We start from the raw sequence: 18,963 nt of genomic DNA on the forward strand, positions 1-18,963 counted from the left end.
ATTAATTTTAACAGGGAAATATAAATCATTTTGCCTTCACCATCTTGTGTGTTCTTATCAACATCTTATTTAACTTCTAAAGTGGGGTGGGGGGAGAAGAAGTGTTCCAATGCATAGCACAGAAATATTTATTTTGGTCACAATTGTAGCACTATTAGAACAGTAGTATAAAAATGTTTAAACATTTATCTATATAAAAACAATTAAAACCTACCTTAAAATAATATGAAATACCACCTGTCTACAAGAAATTTCCATCACTGCTTAGTTTTATTTTATTTTTCATTTTGTATTGCAAATTTAAATTTTAAAAAATATTTTAATGTATGATTTTAATTTTTATCTATAATTTTAAATTGTAAACTGCTCTGAGATTCTTTTTTTTAACTGGAAGCAATATAGAACCAACAACAACTACTTTATTGATTAGCCCTTGAGCCATATCAAAGTACAAAGTTCCAATTGGAAGTGTTGTGCACATTACTGTATTACAATTCATATTAAGCAGGCATCTCATTCCATCAAGCATCAGAGCTGAAATATTTGATAGTCAAAGGCAATTCTTGTTATCTAACACCTCAAATCTAGTTCCAGTATTTCACTTTTGAGAAATTTGCATATATTCACTTCTCATTAGGGTGGTTTTTCTTTTTATCTTAGCAGGTACACCCATAACTTTCAAATTATCTATAAAATAACATAGACAGAACATCCTGACTGGTTTTTGAAAGAAGAATATGGAAAGCTCTTTATATTCAGAGAGCATATTGTAATGTTTGCTATTATTTTTATTTATTTATATTTCATATGTCTAGATAGCTCATCTGATAATTCCTGTCTTTCAGTGGTTGGATAACTACAGTGCTGCCACAGCGCAAACTAGTTGTCCAGCCTTCCCCAACAGTTTTACTGACTAGAATGATATGAATCACAGGATATCAAATTACAGAGGGTTGATCTATCCAATTCTATAATACAGGAACTAACCACGATGACCTAAGATTCCATCAGATACACAAGCATATTGACATTATAAGACGGCTGCTAGCCTCAAATGAGGTAGGATTAGACAGTGAGAATGACTTTTTATTTTCCACGTCTAATCAGAATAATAACAACAAAGATATCTAAGTTTGATCTGCAGTGGAGGATTTCCATATAGTAATAACTCACCCTATGTAGTGTATTTCATTTCTTTATTTTAACAAACAACATGGCTCACAGCTTCAAAGCCCAAAATCTCTCTCATGTAACTGTTAAGATTTTGAAATAGCGAAGAGGCAATTAAAAATAAATAGTCCATCTTTTCCTATTCATTTCAAGGATCCAGTCAAATATTCCAAAGACAGAAAAGTTAAAAAAAAAATCCCATTTCTAAATTTCAGCTTTTAAGGTATGAATTTATCTTGTTCATAAATGTGCTTCCATCATTCACTAATCCTCAGCAAGAATAGCAAGAACCAACCTAGAATATCAGAATGTTTTCAAAACTGTGAACGTCAATATAAAGTATATTATCAAGCAGTGGACATGGTTCAAATTAATTATTAAAATGAAATGGAAGAGATGAATTATACCTTGGCTCATCAGCCTCAAAGAAACATTGTGATCCTATATTATGGACTGGAATCTATTCTCTCTCTCTCTCTCTCTGTATATATGTATGTATGTGTATATAGATAGATAGATAGATAGATAGATAGATAGATAGATAGATAGATAGATAGATATTTATATATGTATGTATGTATATGTATATGTATATGTGTACACACACACACACACACACACACACACACACACACACACACAATAAACAAGACATTTTTTAAAAATTAAAAACAAAGCAAAACCTGCAACCGGACAACAAAATAAGAATTAAGCACAAACTCTTACTTCTGACTTTGAAGACAGGTTCTCCTCCATATCGGAGTCATTAGGGTCCACAATATCATTGAAAGGTGGCAGTGTGGTTTTCTTTTTCTCCAGCGGCTCACTTTCCATTTTAACTCTCCCAATTTTAAACTGGGATTTGTCTTTTGTCTGTTTTTTCTCCACACTGGAGCAAGTAAGTATCAGCGGGGGAGCACTAGAGAAACTTTTAAATAAAGCCTCCGATCCGCTTCTCTTCTTCTTTTTGGCGGCAAGGTCCTCGGTATCCAGGCCAGGAGGCCTCTTGGAGGCGGCCTTCTTCTCTTGTTGCTGTCCACCGCTTAGGGTCAGTATGTTGTTTTCCGATTTTGGCTCCTTCGACATAGGCTTGGGCTCTTTGAAGGCCATCTTAGGAACAATTTTTTCATCCTTTAGTGGTTTATTTTCTTTGGGTTTTTTAGAGGATTCTTTGGAAGATTTGTTGTGTTCCCTGGAAGGTTCTTTGAAGGCACTTTTATGTTCTTTTGAGTCTTTTGAAGATTTTTCCTTGTGCTCCTTTGATAATTTATGGGGCTTTGAAAAACTGTTACTACCGCTGCTGCTACTAGTGCTTACACTCTTGCTCAGCTCCTGCAACAAAAGCAAATAAGAAGTTAACTCTCCGCTCTCGTCTTCTGTCTTTCAGAGACACCTCCCACAAGCTGCTGCTCTGCAAACTTTACTTATGTTAATAGATTGATGTATAAACTTCACGTTATATATCAATAAGAAACTTGAAATAGTTGCGCACCAAAGCATGGTCTACTGGACTATTTCTTTGCTTAAATCACAACAAATAAAATTTCAATGTACTGTATAAAGATGCTGTGCAGTTAAGTCCTCAATTTACAATTATAACCAAGCCCAAACTTTCTGTTGCTAAGTTGTTAAAGGAACTTTGCCCTATTTTACTACCTTTCTTGCCGCAGTTGTTAAGTGAATCACTGCAATGTTTAAGTTAGTAACGTTGTTGTTAAGTGAATCTGCCTTCCTTATTGACTTTGCTTGTCAAAAGGTGGCAAAAGGTGATGGCATGACCCCGGTACAATGCAACCATCAGAAATATGAATTAATTACCATGCAGCTTATTTTTGATTGCGTGACCATGGGGATCCTGCGATGATCGTAAATGTGAAAAACGGTCATAAGTCACTTTTTTCAGTGCCACTGTAACTTTGAACGGTGAGCAGCATGATGGCCTAGTGGTAAAGACGCTCACTTCGGAAGATTGAGAGTGCAATCCTAGCTACCCGCAGACATTTCTGCTGGTTACAGCACAAAGGGGGAAAAAATCTGCTGTGAACTCCATGTGGTGTCAGGAAGGGCATCCAGCCAGTCAACTCCGACTCTACACTGAATTAAGGGATTACAGGGTCATAAAATGAGAGTTTTATTGTAACTTTCAACAGTCACTAAATGAATGGTTGTAAGTCGAGGACAGCCATGATTTGCATATTTTGTGAAGAGGCATCAAAAGACATTTTTGTGAGATTCTACAGACATTCTACAGTAGATTGAATACTAAAATTGTTTACACATGAAAGCATCTGCTGGGTAGTAAATGATTAAGTACTATGAGGATGGTTATTCTGTATTCTGAACAAAACATTTATGAAATACTATTATGCTGTAAGATTATTAACCATGCTGAGGTATAACAGAATACACAATATATTAAAAATGAGTAAGGAGAAAGGAAGTACTAAAAAAGCAACAAAACATAGGGCCTTGATAATCTGTGAATCTGATTAAGATTGTGCGAACAAGCCTAAGCTTTAATTTAGAGAATTTGTAACCAAGGGGTGCCCAACTTTAGCAACTTTAAGACTATCCTGGCTGGGGAACTCTGGGAGTTGAAGTCCACAGGACTTAAAATCGCCAAGGTTGGACACCCTTGCTCTAACCAAAATGTTTTTAAAAATTTATACAGGACCTTGGAGAGTTCTTGCCTATCGATGTAGGAAAGTTTTTCACAACCTGAAGCTCTCCAGATGTTGAAATTTCTACTCCTAAAATTTCCAACTAAACTGGCAAAGGCCAAAGTTAACAAAACTGAAATTAATCACATAAAATCTATTCATAGTTTCATCTTGGAAAACTAATAAAATCACATGCAGCTTGGTAGTTTCTATGTTGTGGGTTCATGAAACTACGAAATAGAATTTTTCATGCTGAATTTACAAATTTTAGCATGAAACAACACAATTCCCATAGAATTAGCAACAGATCTTTGAAAAATGGCAAATATATCTAAAATAATAACCTATTTTAGTTTAACATACCTATACGTTTATGGCTAAGAACATTGTTCAAAGCCAGCCAGTTGGTAAAGAAAACCCTATCTTTGTTTGTGTGAATTCAATCAATATATAATTTTCGGTAATTTAAAATTACATGTTTAAAACTTAAAAACTTTAAAATTTAAACCTGGATGTATGATCACAATTGGGATCGGAATTTCATTCACTAACTAATGTGGTTGTTAAATGAGTCATCATGTGACGGGACCTGATTTCACAAACATTTCTATTGTATTTATTAAGCCAAACCACACATTGTTAACAGAACCATGTGATCTTTAAGTAAATCTGGCTTTCCCAATTGATTTTGCTTGTTGGAAGCCAACTGGGAAGATCACAAATTGTGATCATGTGACTGCAAGAAGATGCAACCACTGTAAATGCAAGTCAGTTGCCAAGTTCCCAAATTGCAATCATTTGGCCCCAAAGGTTATATTTTCAAGAATGGATTGTAAGTAATTTTTTAAAAACCATTGTAACTTTGAAGAATTATATAATAATAATAATAAAGTTGGAAATAACCTTGGAGGTCATCTAGTCCAACCCCCTGCTCAGGCAGGAAACCCTATACCATTTCAGACAATCTCTTCTTAGAAACTTCCAGTGTTGGAGCATTCACAGCTTCTGGAAGCAGGTTGTTCCATTAATTGTTCTAACTGTCAGGAAGTTTCTCCTTAGTTCTAGGTTGCTTCTCTCTTTGGTTAGTTTCCATCCATTGCTTCTTGTCCTGCCTTCAGGTGCTTTGCAGAATAGCTTGACTCCCTCATCTTGTGGCAACCCCCGAGATATTAGAACACTGTTATCATGTCACCCCTCACCCTTCTCTTCATTAAACTAGACATATCCAATTCCAGCAACCGTTCCTTATATGATTTAGCCTCCAGTCCCCTAATCATCTTTGTTGCTCTTCTCTGTACTCTTTCTAGAGTCTCAACATCTTTTTTACATCGTGGTGACCAAAACTGGATACAGTATTCCAAGTGTGGCCTTACCAAGGCATTGTAAAGCGGTATTAACACTTCACATGATCTTGATTCTATCCCTCTGTTAATGCAGCCTAACACTGTGTTGGGTTTTTTTGGCAACAGCAGCACATTGCTGGCTTATAATTATCAAACAAATGGTCATAAGTCAAGGACTACCTATAACTATATTTACTTATAATTGAACTTAATCAAGAATTTGCTTCCACCTAAAGTTGCAGAATGGTCCACACTCAGTTTTTACATGTAGTAACTACCACCTCATCTTTAAATTTCAAGAGCTGAAGTGTACTATATGGTAAGACTGTAGAAGAAACATTACAGCTAAATAAAAACAGAGGAATAGAAGTGTGAGTAGAGTAAGAAAACAAATCTTATGAAACTCCTTGTTAGCTTTAATTATGCATAATTTACACTTACAATACCAAGCAGCACATTTGGTATTGCAACAAGTACCATTCAGCAGGCTTAGAAAATGAACTGATTTAGAAATGATAATGAATGCTTATAAAAATATATTTCTTTCCGTTATGACCATTTTTCAAAATCTTGTGAATGGGTCAGAAAGTATAGTAAAACCATAAGGAGAAAATTGTAACCTGTTTCATAATTGTGCAGGACAAAAAATTATGTTTTCCGTGTGAAAAGATTATATTTTGTTTCCAATCCAGAACAAATGATCATATTCTGGAAGATCTGCCAAATCATTTTGGCTGGCCACAGTTCAAAAAACAGATGCTTCAGTTTTCACTGTTCTGGAAAGATCCTTGCGAGATGAGTAGAGCATGGTTAAAGCATGTTGTCCCTCTTTCCTCTCTACTGTACTTATCTTACTTGCCCACCCACTTCTGATCATTCCTGTACTTCACCTTCCCTCCTTAACAGTTGCTGTGACTGTTGATGTCAAGCCCAACATATTCCACTAATATGCCCATCTGTGATATCTGGAGGCCATTTCTGTCATCACCTCAAGGTAACCATAAGACTATTGTTAAATGGTATGATGTTTTGTTTTTTTAATCCCATTTATATCCCGCCCTTCTCCGAACACTCAGGGCGGCTTACAATCTAAGAAGCACAAATCAATGTGCTTCTTATTTCCTATTTCAACACTCAAAATCTGAACTTAAAATTCTGAATTTAGCTTATATTAACCAATAATAAAATGATTAGTGATAAGAGCTTGGCAATTTTTGTGGTCTTTATGAATTATATGTTGACCATGAATTGTCTTCTGTTGCACTGCAATTTTCTCACTAATTTAAATTCTTAGCAATTTTAAATTGTAAATCCAATTAAAATATTCGCCAGCACAAAAACATACTTCCTCCTCCTTTCCCCTTTCTATTTCCTCTCGAGTATTTCTCTTGCACAGCTACACTAGAGAGATTGGTATGAATATATAGGACACCTTCTTCCATAAAAACCTAGACTCTAAAGCATTAAGAATGAAAAACAGGACATCCTTGTTTTTTTTATATGGGATACCACCTCGGTTGCAGAATTATCTTGGGACAGTTTTATTTCACTTAGCTTTTAGTGACTTGGTGTTTTTTTTTAAGTGCACAGGAACACACTATGATTATGAAAAGTCTTCAAAGGAGATATTTTGTAACTTAAGGGAGCATGCATATAGTAACATTGTCTGAATCATTAAAGAGCTGGTCATGATTACTTCTAAAGCTGGTCCCACCTGCTCCAAGCACAGCTATTTCACTTTAACGTTTTATATGCACTCTCTCATCGTAATAATAATAATAATAATAAGGCCTACTCTTTCTCATTCTGAGCAAGCTGAGTGACTTGGCCAAGACTCTTGATTAGATTCACATACCGTGTTAAGCCAGTGAAAACCCAAGCAAGCTAAATATGGCTTAATAAATATTGAACCAGTCACTATTTCATAATGCAATCCTCTTCAGGGATTATTCTTGCAATAAAATGGGAGTTTGGGAATTACTGGGTATGCCACCTAAGGAAAGTGAAGATAAAATGCAACAAATAACTAGAAATATTAGAATATTAGAACTGAAATATAAAATTCTTATAGATAAATGTGAACACAGACTTTCTTTCCAAGCATATCTTCTGTGAATTAACATGTGGAAATGCTCTTAAAGCAACTATATTCATGTCCCACATATTGGAATTTAATAAGACATCTGGATTTTAAAAAGTAACCACCCATAATGAGTTAGTTAAAAGTTGATCACTGACTCCTTGAAGCCAAGAAATGTGGTTTTGTGTAGTCTTAGTCACTTAAGAAATGATAAAATGTACTTTCTGAAAAATAAAATAATGATCCAGGACTTTAATCTGTGTGTCTTTCTGAATATCTGGGTGTGACAAGCATTATCTCCACCTGGCTATGAGCTTTACCAGTATTCTTGACAATGTGCTAAATTAATTAAGAGAAGACTTCACCTCTAAATGGCTCAGTCACGATAAGGTTGGTACTTTTTAAATGATAATATTTCTTTTCAGCGTCCCCAGCAATGTCATCCTCCTTCCAGGATGTCTCTCTGTTTTGGTGTGCTAAAGCCAGTCAAAGGTTGTTCCAGCCTTTGTTTCTTTTGTTGCTAATCTATAACTACAACATCTACACTGGTAATTACTGGAGGGAGTATTCACCTTTTTACCTTCTTAGTCAAGCAGAAAAGAATGCTCCAGAGCTCCAAAGTTATGATCTTTTCTCCCAACCTTTGCAAAGAAAGCTAGAGAGAGGCTGTAAGCCAAGAAAGAGAACAAGTTGCAAACCACTGCTTTCATAGATACAGTGATGGTTCCAGTGAGAAAAGATTCTTGGAGACTACACATCAATATTTTCCTCTCATACAGCCTTAAAGTAGAGGTTTCCCTTGCAGTTGAGTCTTACTTTAGGAGGCGGTGCTCATCTCTGTTTCTCTGACTCTAGGGCAGGGGTCCCCAACCCCCGGTCCATGGACCAGTACCTGGCCGCGGCATGCCAGCAACCAGTCCGCACAAACAAGCAAAGGCCCATCTGTGGGATGCAGGCAGCACACAAAACCACGCACTCTCCAGTCCGCGGAAAAAAACCCTCTCTCCACAGAACCGGTCTTTGGTGCCCAAAAGGTTGGGGACTTCTGCTGTAGGGGACGGTGCTCATCTCTGTTACTCTGACTCTAGGGGGCGGTGCTCATCTCCATTTCTTAACCAAGGGAGCCAGCATTGTCTGAAGACATTTCTGTGGTCGTGTGACCTGCATGACTATATGCCGAGGGGCATGGAACACTGTTACCTTCCCACTAAAGTGGTACCTATTTATTTGCTTGCATTTTCATGCTTTCAAACTGCTAGGTGGGCAGGAGCTGGGGCAAGTAACGGCAGCTCATGTGGCACTCGAGTCTTGAACCCAGGCTGTCAAGCCTTCCAGCTGACAAGCCCAATGTCTTTAACTGTTGAGCTATTGCACCCCCCCATACTGACTTAGCTACCCCTTATTCCAAAGGTCTAAACTGTTGTACCTTTGCATGAAGGAGGTGATAGAAAAAGTTTCTATTTCTAGAGCAGATTTTCCTCTCCAAATTGGTGCCATTCCCTACTTTCACATTGGATTTTGTGGTCCTTTTTTTTTCTTGTGAAAGACTATTTAACAGCAGGAGGCAAACATTCAGTTTATCTAAGATCCCTCTTTTCCCAACACTTTTAAAGATTCATTCCACAACTGTATATTAGTTTGCAAATCTTTTAACTCCCTGCCACATTTCTTTCCCAAACAAATCCTGCTCCCTATTTTCCTGAGACACCAAAGTATCACTTGCATTTGAACTCCATTTAAACTGTATTTGTCATTATTTTGAATGTTTGAACTGAATTACTGCTCCCCTGCCCCAATTAAAATCATTTGTATTTGTGGTAGGATGTTGTTACATTTGCTCGAATACTAAAAGATTCTGTAGGCTTTATCTAGGTGTCAACGTAAACTTTTAAGTTGAAAAGACTTTTAAATCTGTGGTAACTTCATTTAATTCACCAGCACACAGTTTTGAACATTTAAACATCCTTTGGTTAATACATATTTGGGTATGGCCTAAAACTGAACCATGGCAACATAGGAATGAATTAATTCTACTGGGAGAGTGGGAAATTCCATTGCATTCCTCTTACTTGCTACCAAAACATGTGGAAAATCCAGACCAGATTTGGGGACTGGTGAATGCAAAGGATAAAGAGAATATAGTCCCAATATAACATGTGATTTGCTGATGAAATTTACAATAGGTTTATATCCCTAATAAATACATGTTTCATTTCTACTAATTTGTTTCTCATCAGGCTGTGTCAACTCTAGAATTCAGATGTCAGGACAAAAAGCGGGTAATTGTATCAAGTATATTTAAATCTGAATAGGCAAAATAAATAAAATAAGGGCAATGCATACATTTAGTTGTAAAATTTTCAGGAGCAAACGTATGTAACTAATTCTAAATATTCAGATTACAAGTCTTTTTTTTTAATTGTTGTAGATTTGCTGAAAAGTTTGAAGCATGTAGCCAATTAATTCTTGGCTTATTGATCATTCAACATTCAAAACAGCTACTCAGAACATATTCCAATTTCTAACCATAGGCAACCTCTTACCTTTGGCCCATGAGATGATTTTTTCTTCACTTCAGAAAAAGACAGGGAATTAGTAGGAAGATTAGGGAGATGAAGACTTTGCCCTGAAGCAACTGATGTTCCATCTGACATAACCATGATCTACATTGATAAAGTAATAAAAATATTAGAAACATTTATAAAATAAGCTGGAATACAAAGTGAGGATCTTGGAGGTAGACAATTAAATATCTTAGATAAACTGACAATTATTATTTCTTCTGTGGGCTGTATGTAATTGACAACTATTTTATTAATGTCACATGCCTGTCACCAGTATTGAAATGACAGATTGAAGCAATAAAAATATCTTCAACAGTGGCTTTAGAAGCTCATAAAAATTAATATACTGTACAAAGAAATGACATGAATAAAAATTATAAGCCTGATGAATTCATCCTGGAGGCCTGATTCCTTTACACCAAAGGTAGCAATGTTTGAAGAGTTAGGGATTGCAATTAGCCTCCCAACCTTTCAAAAAGCTGCAGAAGTTCAAGCGTTCTGGTGATGTTATCAGAAGGAGCAGAATTTATTTGTATGCGTATGTGTGGATTTATCTGAATTTTAAGGAGAAATGGGATACTCTATTTTCATCCTTAAATCCTCTCAAAACTGGGACATTCCTCTCACTTTCATACCAATACTTAACCATAGTGGAGCAGGCCAAAATAGGCAAGAAAAAAAAGATAAATAGGACTGTTTGGTAAGGGCATTTATATCAGGGGTCTTCAAACTTGGCCCTGTTATGACTTATGGACTTCAACTCCCAGAATTCCTCAGCCAAGCACACTGGCTGAGGAATTCTGGGAGTTGAAGACAAAAGTCATAAAAGAGCCAAGCTTGAAGACCCCTGATTTACATGAAAGGCATAAAGAGAACAGGTTTTGGTTGTCCAAAACTCATGACTTATATATTTAAGTCAGGTACAGAGTTGCAAGTTCACAATTGGTAAGATCTACATTATAACATCACTGCAAGCATGTATTCATTTTCACATAATCAGTTTTCTGTGGACACCAATGCTTTCTGTCCCATTATTTTTTTTCAAGTATCAGAAAAAACCCGAAGAGCTTAAATTCATCTATTTTCCCACCACATTTAGGCAATACATATATTTTACATGGTTTATGCACCTATGCTAGCTGTCTTTGGAATGTTCATGTTATGTATACAATGAAGTCAGATGTACCATCTGTTGAATCCCTTAGATTCTGAAGACCAACCTAGACAGCCCAGAGTTCATTTGAAACCAAGTTCCCTCAGAGGGAAAGTTGTCTGAATTCATAAATGACCAGATGAAAAACTACAGTTCCAGGTAAATAATTAGTTGTTATATTGGAAATAGAAATAAGCAGTAAAACATATCAATCAAAACTTTATTATGGTCAAAGACCGGAATAAGGAGAGTGAAGTACAAAGGATTTAAAAGCGTAAAAGGTACATCAGGATTAAAAAAAATACAGTAAAAAGCTTTAAAAAACATAAAAATCTAAAAGGAATCTTTTAAAAAAGACATAAAAAAGGGACAGGAATAATAGATGGGCATAGAGAATTATGGCAATTTAAATCTATTACAATACAAATCATTCTGGAACAATGAGCCAGGTGCTCATTAAAACTAGTTTATACCACAGGTTATCTTCTGATGGATTTTAAGTGCTGCCGTGCAGAACCTGGCAACACTGTATTTTATAGCAGGGCTGGTGTCTGAAAGCAGCAGAGAGAAGTAAAATTGTCCTGTGCTCCTTGGATATTTACGCAATAATGATGAGACGAGGCTAGGACAAATATCTCTATAGTACAAGCACATGTTCTGTTGTTTCTGCATGTTCATAGTTACAGGTAAACTGTCTCGCCAGGTAGGGGACCTTCCTGTATTGGGACAAGGCCCTCCAGCAATTTGGTACTTCAAGTTAAATATGCCGGGGGGGGGGAGGGAAAATACCTGTTGGGTTGGTTCATTAGCAATAAAAGTTGGAGACATAGCTAAGTCCAACTGGTGCTCTGTGTATGCTATATGTTGTTTAATGAGTGCTTTGGCCAAATCGTATCCCATGTTGATCTGGAGAGAAGTCCAAGGATAAGATTTTTAGTTGGACTGTCTTTTTCCATGTGGACTGAAAATCATTACTCATAGTTAGTGAGGTGAAGTTAAAGGGAGAAAGGGTTAATGTGAGCCAGTAGTTGAGTATGGTCACCCAAACTCTAGACCAGGGGTCTTCAAACTTGGCCCTTTTATGACTTGTGGACTTCAACTCCCAGAATTCCTCAGCCAGGCACACTGGCTGAGGAATTCTGGGAGTTGAAGTCCACAAGTCATAAAAGGGCCAGGTTTGAAGACCCCTGCTCTAGCCTCTACTTTCATGAGGGCTGTCTCTAGTCTCAGGGTGGTATTAAAACATAATATACTCTGAACATTTGGAGGTTAAGTATGAAGAACTTTGGATTTATCATCCATGGGCTACAGCCAATAATATTATTTTACTTTCATAGAAAGATTTTAGTATACCTGATGTAAAACCCTGGATGAAATCATGTTTTCATATGAACATACTGCACATATGGACTGGTCTTGTAGTATTAGGGAAGTCCAATTTATTTTACTCTACTTAATGTTTTTAATGTAAGAATATTATTCAGAACACAGTAGTAAAAACAAACATAAGCTAAACTTAGAGAAAGAAACAAGAATGGAAAGGAATAAAAATGCAGAAAATAAGAAAGAAAAAGAATATAAGGCATGATATAATTAGCTATGAATTGCCCATCCTGAGAATGATATGGGTATCTAAATTTGAGGAAAGAAAAAAAAAGAAGAGGAAGGAAGGAAGGAAGGAAGGAAGGAAGGAAGGAAGGAAAATATTTCCAACCTTTACTACAGCATGCATAAACAAATTCAATAATTCTTCACCCCTTACAAGGTTAAACAGATATTTCTTTATGCTATATCGGTCAATGTTTAATTGTTGTTTAAGACTGAACTTGGAGCTTTTCGTTTCATACAATATTTCTTTCAATATATAACTTTTTATTTTTCCTTAATCTATGTTTGTTTTCTTCTCAGTTTTGTATCTGGTCTTTTCTTCTATATCTAATATCTTAATCTATATCTTCTATAGATTAAGAGCAATAAAAAGGAGACTGTTCTGCATCATGATCTTGACATTATTGTCCTCTTCCACAGAGCTCACAGTTTTGGGAAAGATGCAAATGGAGCAATGATGGAAGAAAGAGATACCCACCCAACCAGCCAGATCAGCCACATCAATCCTGGAAATCAATGGTGGCAGATATCATAGCCAGATTATCCTTGCCCTGGTCAATGTGATTCACAGACATGTATAAATAACAAAATTTTAATGGTCATGTGAGGAACTTTTCTAAAGATTTATAATCATTCTTTGGCAATCCAGATACTGCTGCTCTTTTTGGCTTATAAAACAAAAAGCCGACTGAGAACACATATCATGTGATTTGGCTTTTTCACTTTAGCATGATATATGAATAGGATGTGTGTGTTTCTAAGATTTGTTTGCGGTTTCATGGCTTATTCCAAGTTTATTTTTGTGAATGCTCAGTAACAAAATAAAATAATTGGTCAAATTATGGTCATCTTTCTTATATACGGTTATCTTGCTTATTTACAAATCTGATTTTGACTTGCATAGTAAAATGTGGTTCAAACAATTTTATATATTTATGAATTTAAATGAGAAATATTTAGCCTTTGCTGGCCAATGCTTATAATTCTTTTTTCCCCAACAAATTATGTAGGAACCATGAGAACTGCAGGTTATTCTGGGTAAGAATATGAATTTCTTGCTCTCTCTCTCTCTTTGTGTGTGTGTGTGTGTGTGTGTTTATAAGATGCCAAGTATTTTATATGAATGAAATATCCTGTATGCTTCATTAAATTACATTCAAAACTTAAGCTGAGAACTATGAATTCAAATGAAATTACACTTTAAACAAATGTGGCTATGTCTGCAATGATAAGTTATTAACCTAAGTACACATACTTAAGAGGCAGAATGTAAATTTCATTTTATATTTTGCAGAAATTTTCAATAACAGATGCAAACCCCATCCCAAAATTACTCTGTTGGAGGAAATTCTTTAATATATTAAGCACAGCAAACAGTAAGATATAAAGTAATCTTTCAAAGGATTTTTAGGGGTGAGGGAAGCCACATAAAAATTATTAACACTGAATTTGGCATTCTAAAGTGAACGAGGTTTGAATTTTTTAACCAAAAAAATTCCTTTTTTCCTCAAAGAAGCAAATATATTTTTATAAACCCAACCTTACTGTTTCAATTAGTATGTAGTTTAAACACCAGAAAAATGGAAGAAATATTAATTTGAATATACCTTTAAAGCAGTCCATATTTAACTCCCAACTTGACTCCCTATAAAGGTTCTTAATGAAGTGGTAAACTACTACTTTTTCTTTCACATGTGTATTCAATCACCCGAATGTTGAAAATTAGGTTCCCGAGCAACTTTAGGGAACAGAGACACGAGTCTTTTTTTGCAATATTGGTTTATCCTGGTATAAAATATCTGCATCTCTGCTACTATTTCAGTTTTATTTGGTGTCACTGGCTTCATCTTGTACCAATTTTATGTGATCAGGAATTTCTGAGCAAAAAAAAAAGCTGCTTTTCAACTTAAAAAAAATTGCTACTGGGGGTGGGGGGAGGGAAGACAACTTTCACTGTGCTTAGAATCTACTTCATGGTTTGCTGTTTGTTTTTATACATAAACTCACCCCGCCAGCTTTAAGCAGCTTTCTTCTGAACTCCTCTGTTGGGTTGTTGAAAGTAAGCTTTTCACACCGAAGATGGTTTACAGGTGGGTGTCCTTCCAGGTGCAGGAATAGATCATAGTCAAAGCGGACTTTCTTCGGTTCTTCCTACGGATTAGAACACAATCAGACAAAACTGGGGGGGAAAAAACCTGATATTATAGAACATGCTGGCTTTTATGCCAATATTATAGATTACATTCATTTATTCATAAAATATTGTGGTAATTAATTTTTAAAAACTGAATAGACATTTAGGTTTGGGACTTCCCAGATTCAGTTATGACCTGGGACTCACTAAAAATTGAGATTTTTAAATTATTGAGAAAGAAAAGGCTATTTTGATTCTGATGAAATCAAACTTCCAAAATTACAGTTGATTTTGTGTCAGTCACTCACACAGAATTTCTTCAACATTCTTTTACACTGTGGAATTATTGCATTAAACTTCGACAGGATGTTACATATTGTACAGATACCTACCAGAAGCATATCACTCTTTTTTGCCAAGTTACCACTGATTATCCAAAAACAAACAAACACCAAGGTGCTAATTATGATGTATAAGGCCTTAAAACATATAAGGCCTTGTTTTAGTTCTTTTTTTCCTATAGATAATTGCAGTTATTAAGATGACAACTATGTAGCTGGTCAAATGTTTTTTTTCTTTATTAGTAGCAGCACTAATACTTTCAACTAGTGCTTGATGATATTATCTGAGTCTCAAGTTGGAAACAGGCAAATTAAACTGAAATGGAAATTTTTACGATCACATATAAATTTAAAGTAATAGTATAAAAATCTATTTCCTCCATTTTAAAAACAAAGAATCAAGGCTAAAAGATAGTGATTTGCCAGAATTATCTGGTAGTCAGTGCCTAAACTAAATTAGACAAAAAATAAAATAAATTTTAGTGTAAATTAGACAAAAATTATCTGGCAGCCAATTACTAAATTAGAATTTAGTCAGCAATGCTGATTGGAGCCCAAATATATAACACTGATTTGCATCATAAGCTTAACCATATTTGCTCAGAAGTAATTTCCAGTAGATTAAGCTGAAATTTGCAGAAAATGGCAGCCTCGAATCAAAATGTATTTAATTCCCAAATGTTAAAGTAAGAAGAAATGTGTACAAAACTCTGTGTGCCTAAATGACTTTAAACTGATGTCCACTAGAGCATCTCAGTGAAAATTCTTCCTCTGTATCTATGAAAGGTTTTATTACATATATTGTAAAAAGTTTAATTATAGCTCAGCTGTTTCAGGATGGAAATGAATTGTTATACAAGCTATACTATCATTGCTTGACACACACACACACTCACTCACTCACTCACACAGACACACACACACACAGAGTATATATAGCATAGAAATTCCTAGAAAGCCAGAAGAGATCAACTGCTATACAAAGAAGACTTCATCCAGAAGCAAATCCATATTCAGCAGGACTTTGAGTTTTTTTTATACCAGAGCCTGGCTAAATTCAGACTGCCAAGAAACATGAGTTGAAAGTGACAGTCATAAAAGAACTCTTATTTTCAAAGCAAAATCTAAAGTATGAGTAACATATAATTTAATATGGAATATAATATTTTAAGTTCACTGTTACCAACAAAAGGACTTATCTTTTCTATCTCCCATAGAAATCAACATGAATAGGACCTAACATGAACAAAATATATTTGAAATCAATTGGGCAAACTCCACAGAAATACTCTGTTTCTGGACTTTATGTGCATCGCATAGGTAACAGCTAATCATGAGTACTCTGTACAGTTCAGAATGGCCAACAGCTTTGTTAAAGGGTAAAATAATAATATGTGGACCCGGATTACATAATGAATCAGAACTAGGATTCATGTAGTCTAGTGTTTTCTTATTTCAATGCTCAGCCAAAAGCTTCATAGGAAGCATAAGCATGCCATAAGAGCTGAGTTTTCCACTCTCATTTTCCAGTAACCAGTACTGAAAGATTTATGAATAATATATTGCCATTTAATGTTTATATAGATATAGTGGGAATTTAGACTGTTTCTCAAAAGTAATTCTTTCCATTCTATTTATAAAAGTAGAACATATATTCCAGTTTCTTGGAAAAAAATAATATTCTTACCCTAGAAAGTCAGACGTTTGGGTGTTTTAAGAAATTTCTAGATACTCAAAATATTTAGATTTTTCAGAGAATATTTCTTGACCAAAGCCAATTATTTTAGGGATGGCTACTGGCTATGATTTGATTTTAATTCATCTAATGAAATATTAAAAGTCACAACACTACCTTAAAAAGCTTATTTTCAAACAATAGAGCTGAATTAAAAAACTAAACTCATTTTTATTTCTAGTGACATCCATTATTTTCCAGTGACTGAAATTTATTTAGGGTAAAATGTAGTAGCTTGGCCAAAACAACAGATGGTAGATGTAACTTCAAATCCTCAATTTCCTCTAAACTGTACTATTTTTTTTACATTCTTAAATACCACACTGAGCAGCCTTCTTCCTTAACAAAGCATTATCTAACTGTCTTATTCTTCCAAAATATGTCTGTCTCTCATCTTACAAATTCATTTTCCATTTCAGAAGAAAACCAACACCACATGAGCAGAAGGCAGTTTGACCAAAAGACTTTGCTTTTCCCTCCTTTCCAATATAGTCCTCTATACATCCTTAAAGAACACTTCCTGAAATCAAAAAAACTCACAAAATAACTGTGATATGTGTTTAACAGTCCTGCAGTGGGCAAGTATGAATCAATTAAAATTGGAAAACTATTTACACTTCCCACTGCAGATCATTCAGATCATTTTGGTCTCAGGACTCCTTACATTCTTAAAAAAAATGACTGATCCAAAACTTTTTGGTTTACGTGGATTATATCTATCACTATTTACTGAAGTACACATTAAAACTGAGAATTTTTAAAATATTTATTGATGTCATGGAAAGTCTAGACCATTCCGCTGCAGATTTTTACCACCTACCACCTAGAAAGGTGTTTCTTATGATGGGAACTTATAGAAGTAAGCAACTTTCCTTTCAAAAGAAGGGAAAGATAGGTAAGCTAAGTAAAGTAAGTAAATGATTTCATTAAAGATAAAGTGTAAACATTCAATACACTATTGAAAATAACCAAATCCAGCTTTTACATTTTAATCTTAAATAAATTTAAAATACCCTGTATAAAAATGAGATTAATGAAGCTGACTAAAATATCCTAACTAGTTTTCTAGGTGTCATGGGTCATATGTTTCTGTGTATCTCTTGGTTTATTGACACTATATAAGCAGGTAATTTGTTTCTTCTGAAATAAAAGTTAAGAACTTAAAGCATTTATTCAGAGCAACTAACAGAGATAATTTTACTATAAAAATTAAATTATCATATCTTAAAAAGCAGCGTGTTAAAGGTTTGAACTCATCTATATGATAATCTTATTCAATTATAAATCTCTATCAGTATTCCAAATATATTATGAAAGTTAATCACTTCCATTAAGACTGCAACAGTGTCTATAATGAATTCAATTTCCTTAGCTATTGGATAGCATCTAATGTTGCATTAGTGGATTTTTCAACAACAAAACTTCTCCATCTGTTCTTGAATATGTTAGGCAGCATCTCACAACTCACTATATATTTTGAAAGAATGGCAACAGGCTGCAAGGAAGATAGAGAATCTGCTTCTTGGGTTGATGCCATTCCATCGGCAGACAGTTCATTTGGATTTTCCAAGCATATTTCAAGGACTGAAAAGGATTTGTGAAATCTATGACAAATTAAATTTTATCACTAGATTTTACACTGACATTTATGGAGCTATCTCTAGCCATTGGTCATATAAAGGGGAAATCTAAAGAACTCAATAGGTATGTGTAGAGAAATTGAAAGCACAGCAATACGAACCTTGTTCTTGAAGTAAACCTCTATTGGCAAAATAAACCCAGCATACCCAGATTCTTCAACTTTGTACGGTGGATCTTTGCACACTGAGAGGGAAAAAGAAAGAAAAGTTTGAATTTATAGTTTGAACAATAATTCTAAGGCTAAATAAATTCAAATTGCCAAAAATGGCTTCTTGTTTTTGTTGGAAGATGGTCAGAAACATGGCATGCTATCTTTTTTTGAGGAATTTCCATTTTTGGAAATGCCTAATTTTATGAAATTAATATCATAGTTAGCACAAAAATACTAGGAATTCTAATGCAATTACAACAATACTCAATAATAGTTTCTTAAGTAGCACATATAGGTGGCCATAGCACTTGAAGCATGCCACAATTAGAATATTAAAGATTCTAATGTTGGTTCCTTTGTCTTTCAATTCCTGTATAAATTCA

The 18,963-nt window shown here is 34.9% G+C and overlaps 1 protein-coding gene across 1 annotated transcript in view; it reads right to left on the reverse strand.

Annotated features, from left to right (window-relative positions):
- MLLT3 (MLLT3 super elongation complex subunit) overlaps positions 1–18,963 on the reverse strand; it is a 115,058-nt gene that overhangs the window by 34,295 nt on the left and 61,800 nt on the right. Inside the window, exons 3-6 of the mRNA XM_081319842.1 lie at positions 18,530–18,612; positions 14,586–14,729; positions 9,797–9,916; positions 1,897–2,502 (exon numbers count right to left, since the gene is read on the reverse strand). Coding sequence (XP_081175968.1) covers positions 1,897–2,502; positions 9,797–9,916; positions 14,586–14,729; positions 18,530–18,612 — 953 coding nt within the window. The remainder of the gene's footprint in view (positions 1–1,896; positions 2,503–9,796; positions 9,917–14,585; positions 14,730–18,529; positions 18,613–18,963) is intronic.

This window comes from Vipera berus (genome assembly GCF_964194415.1).
Source record: "Vipera berus genome assembly, chromosome: 2".
Lineage (NCBI taxonomy): Eukaryota > Metazoa > Chordata > Lepidosauria > Squamata > Viperidae > Vipera > Vipera berus.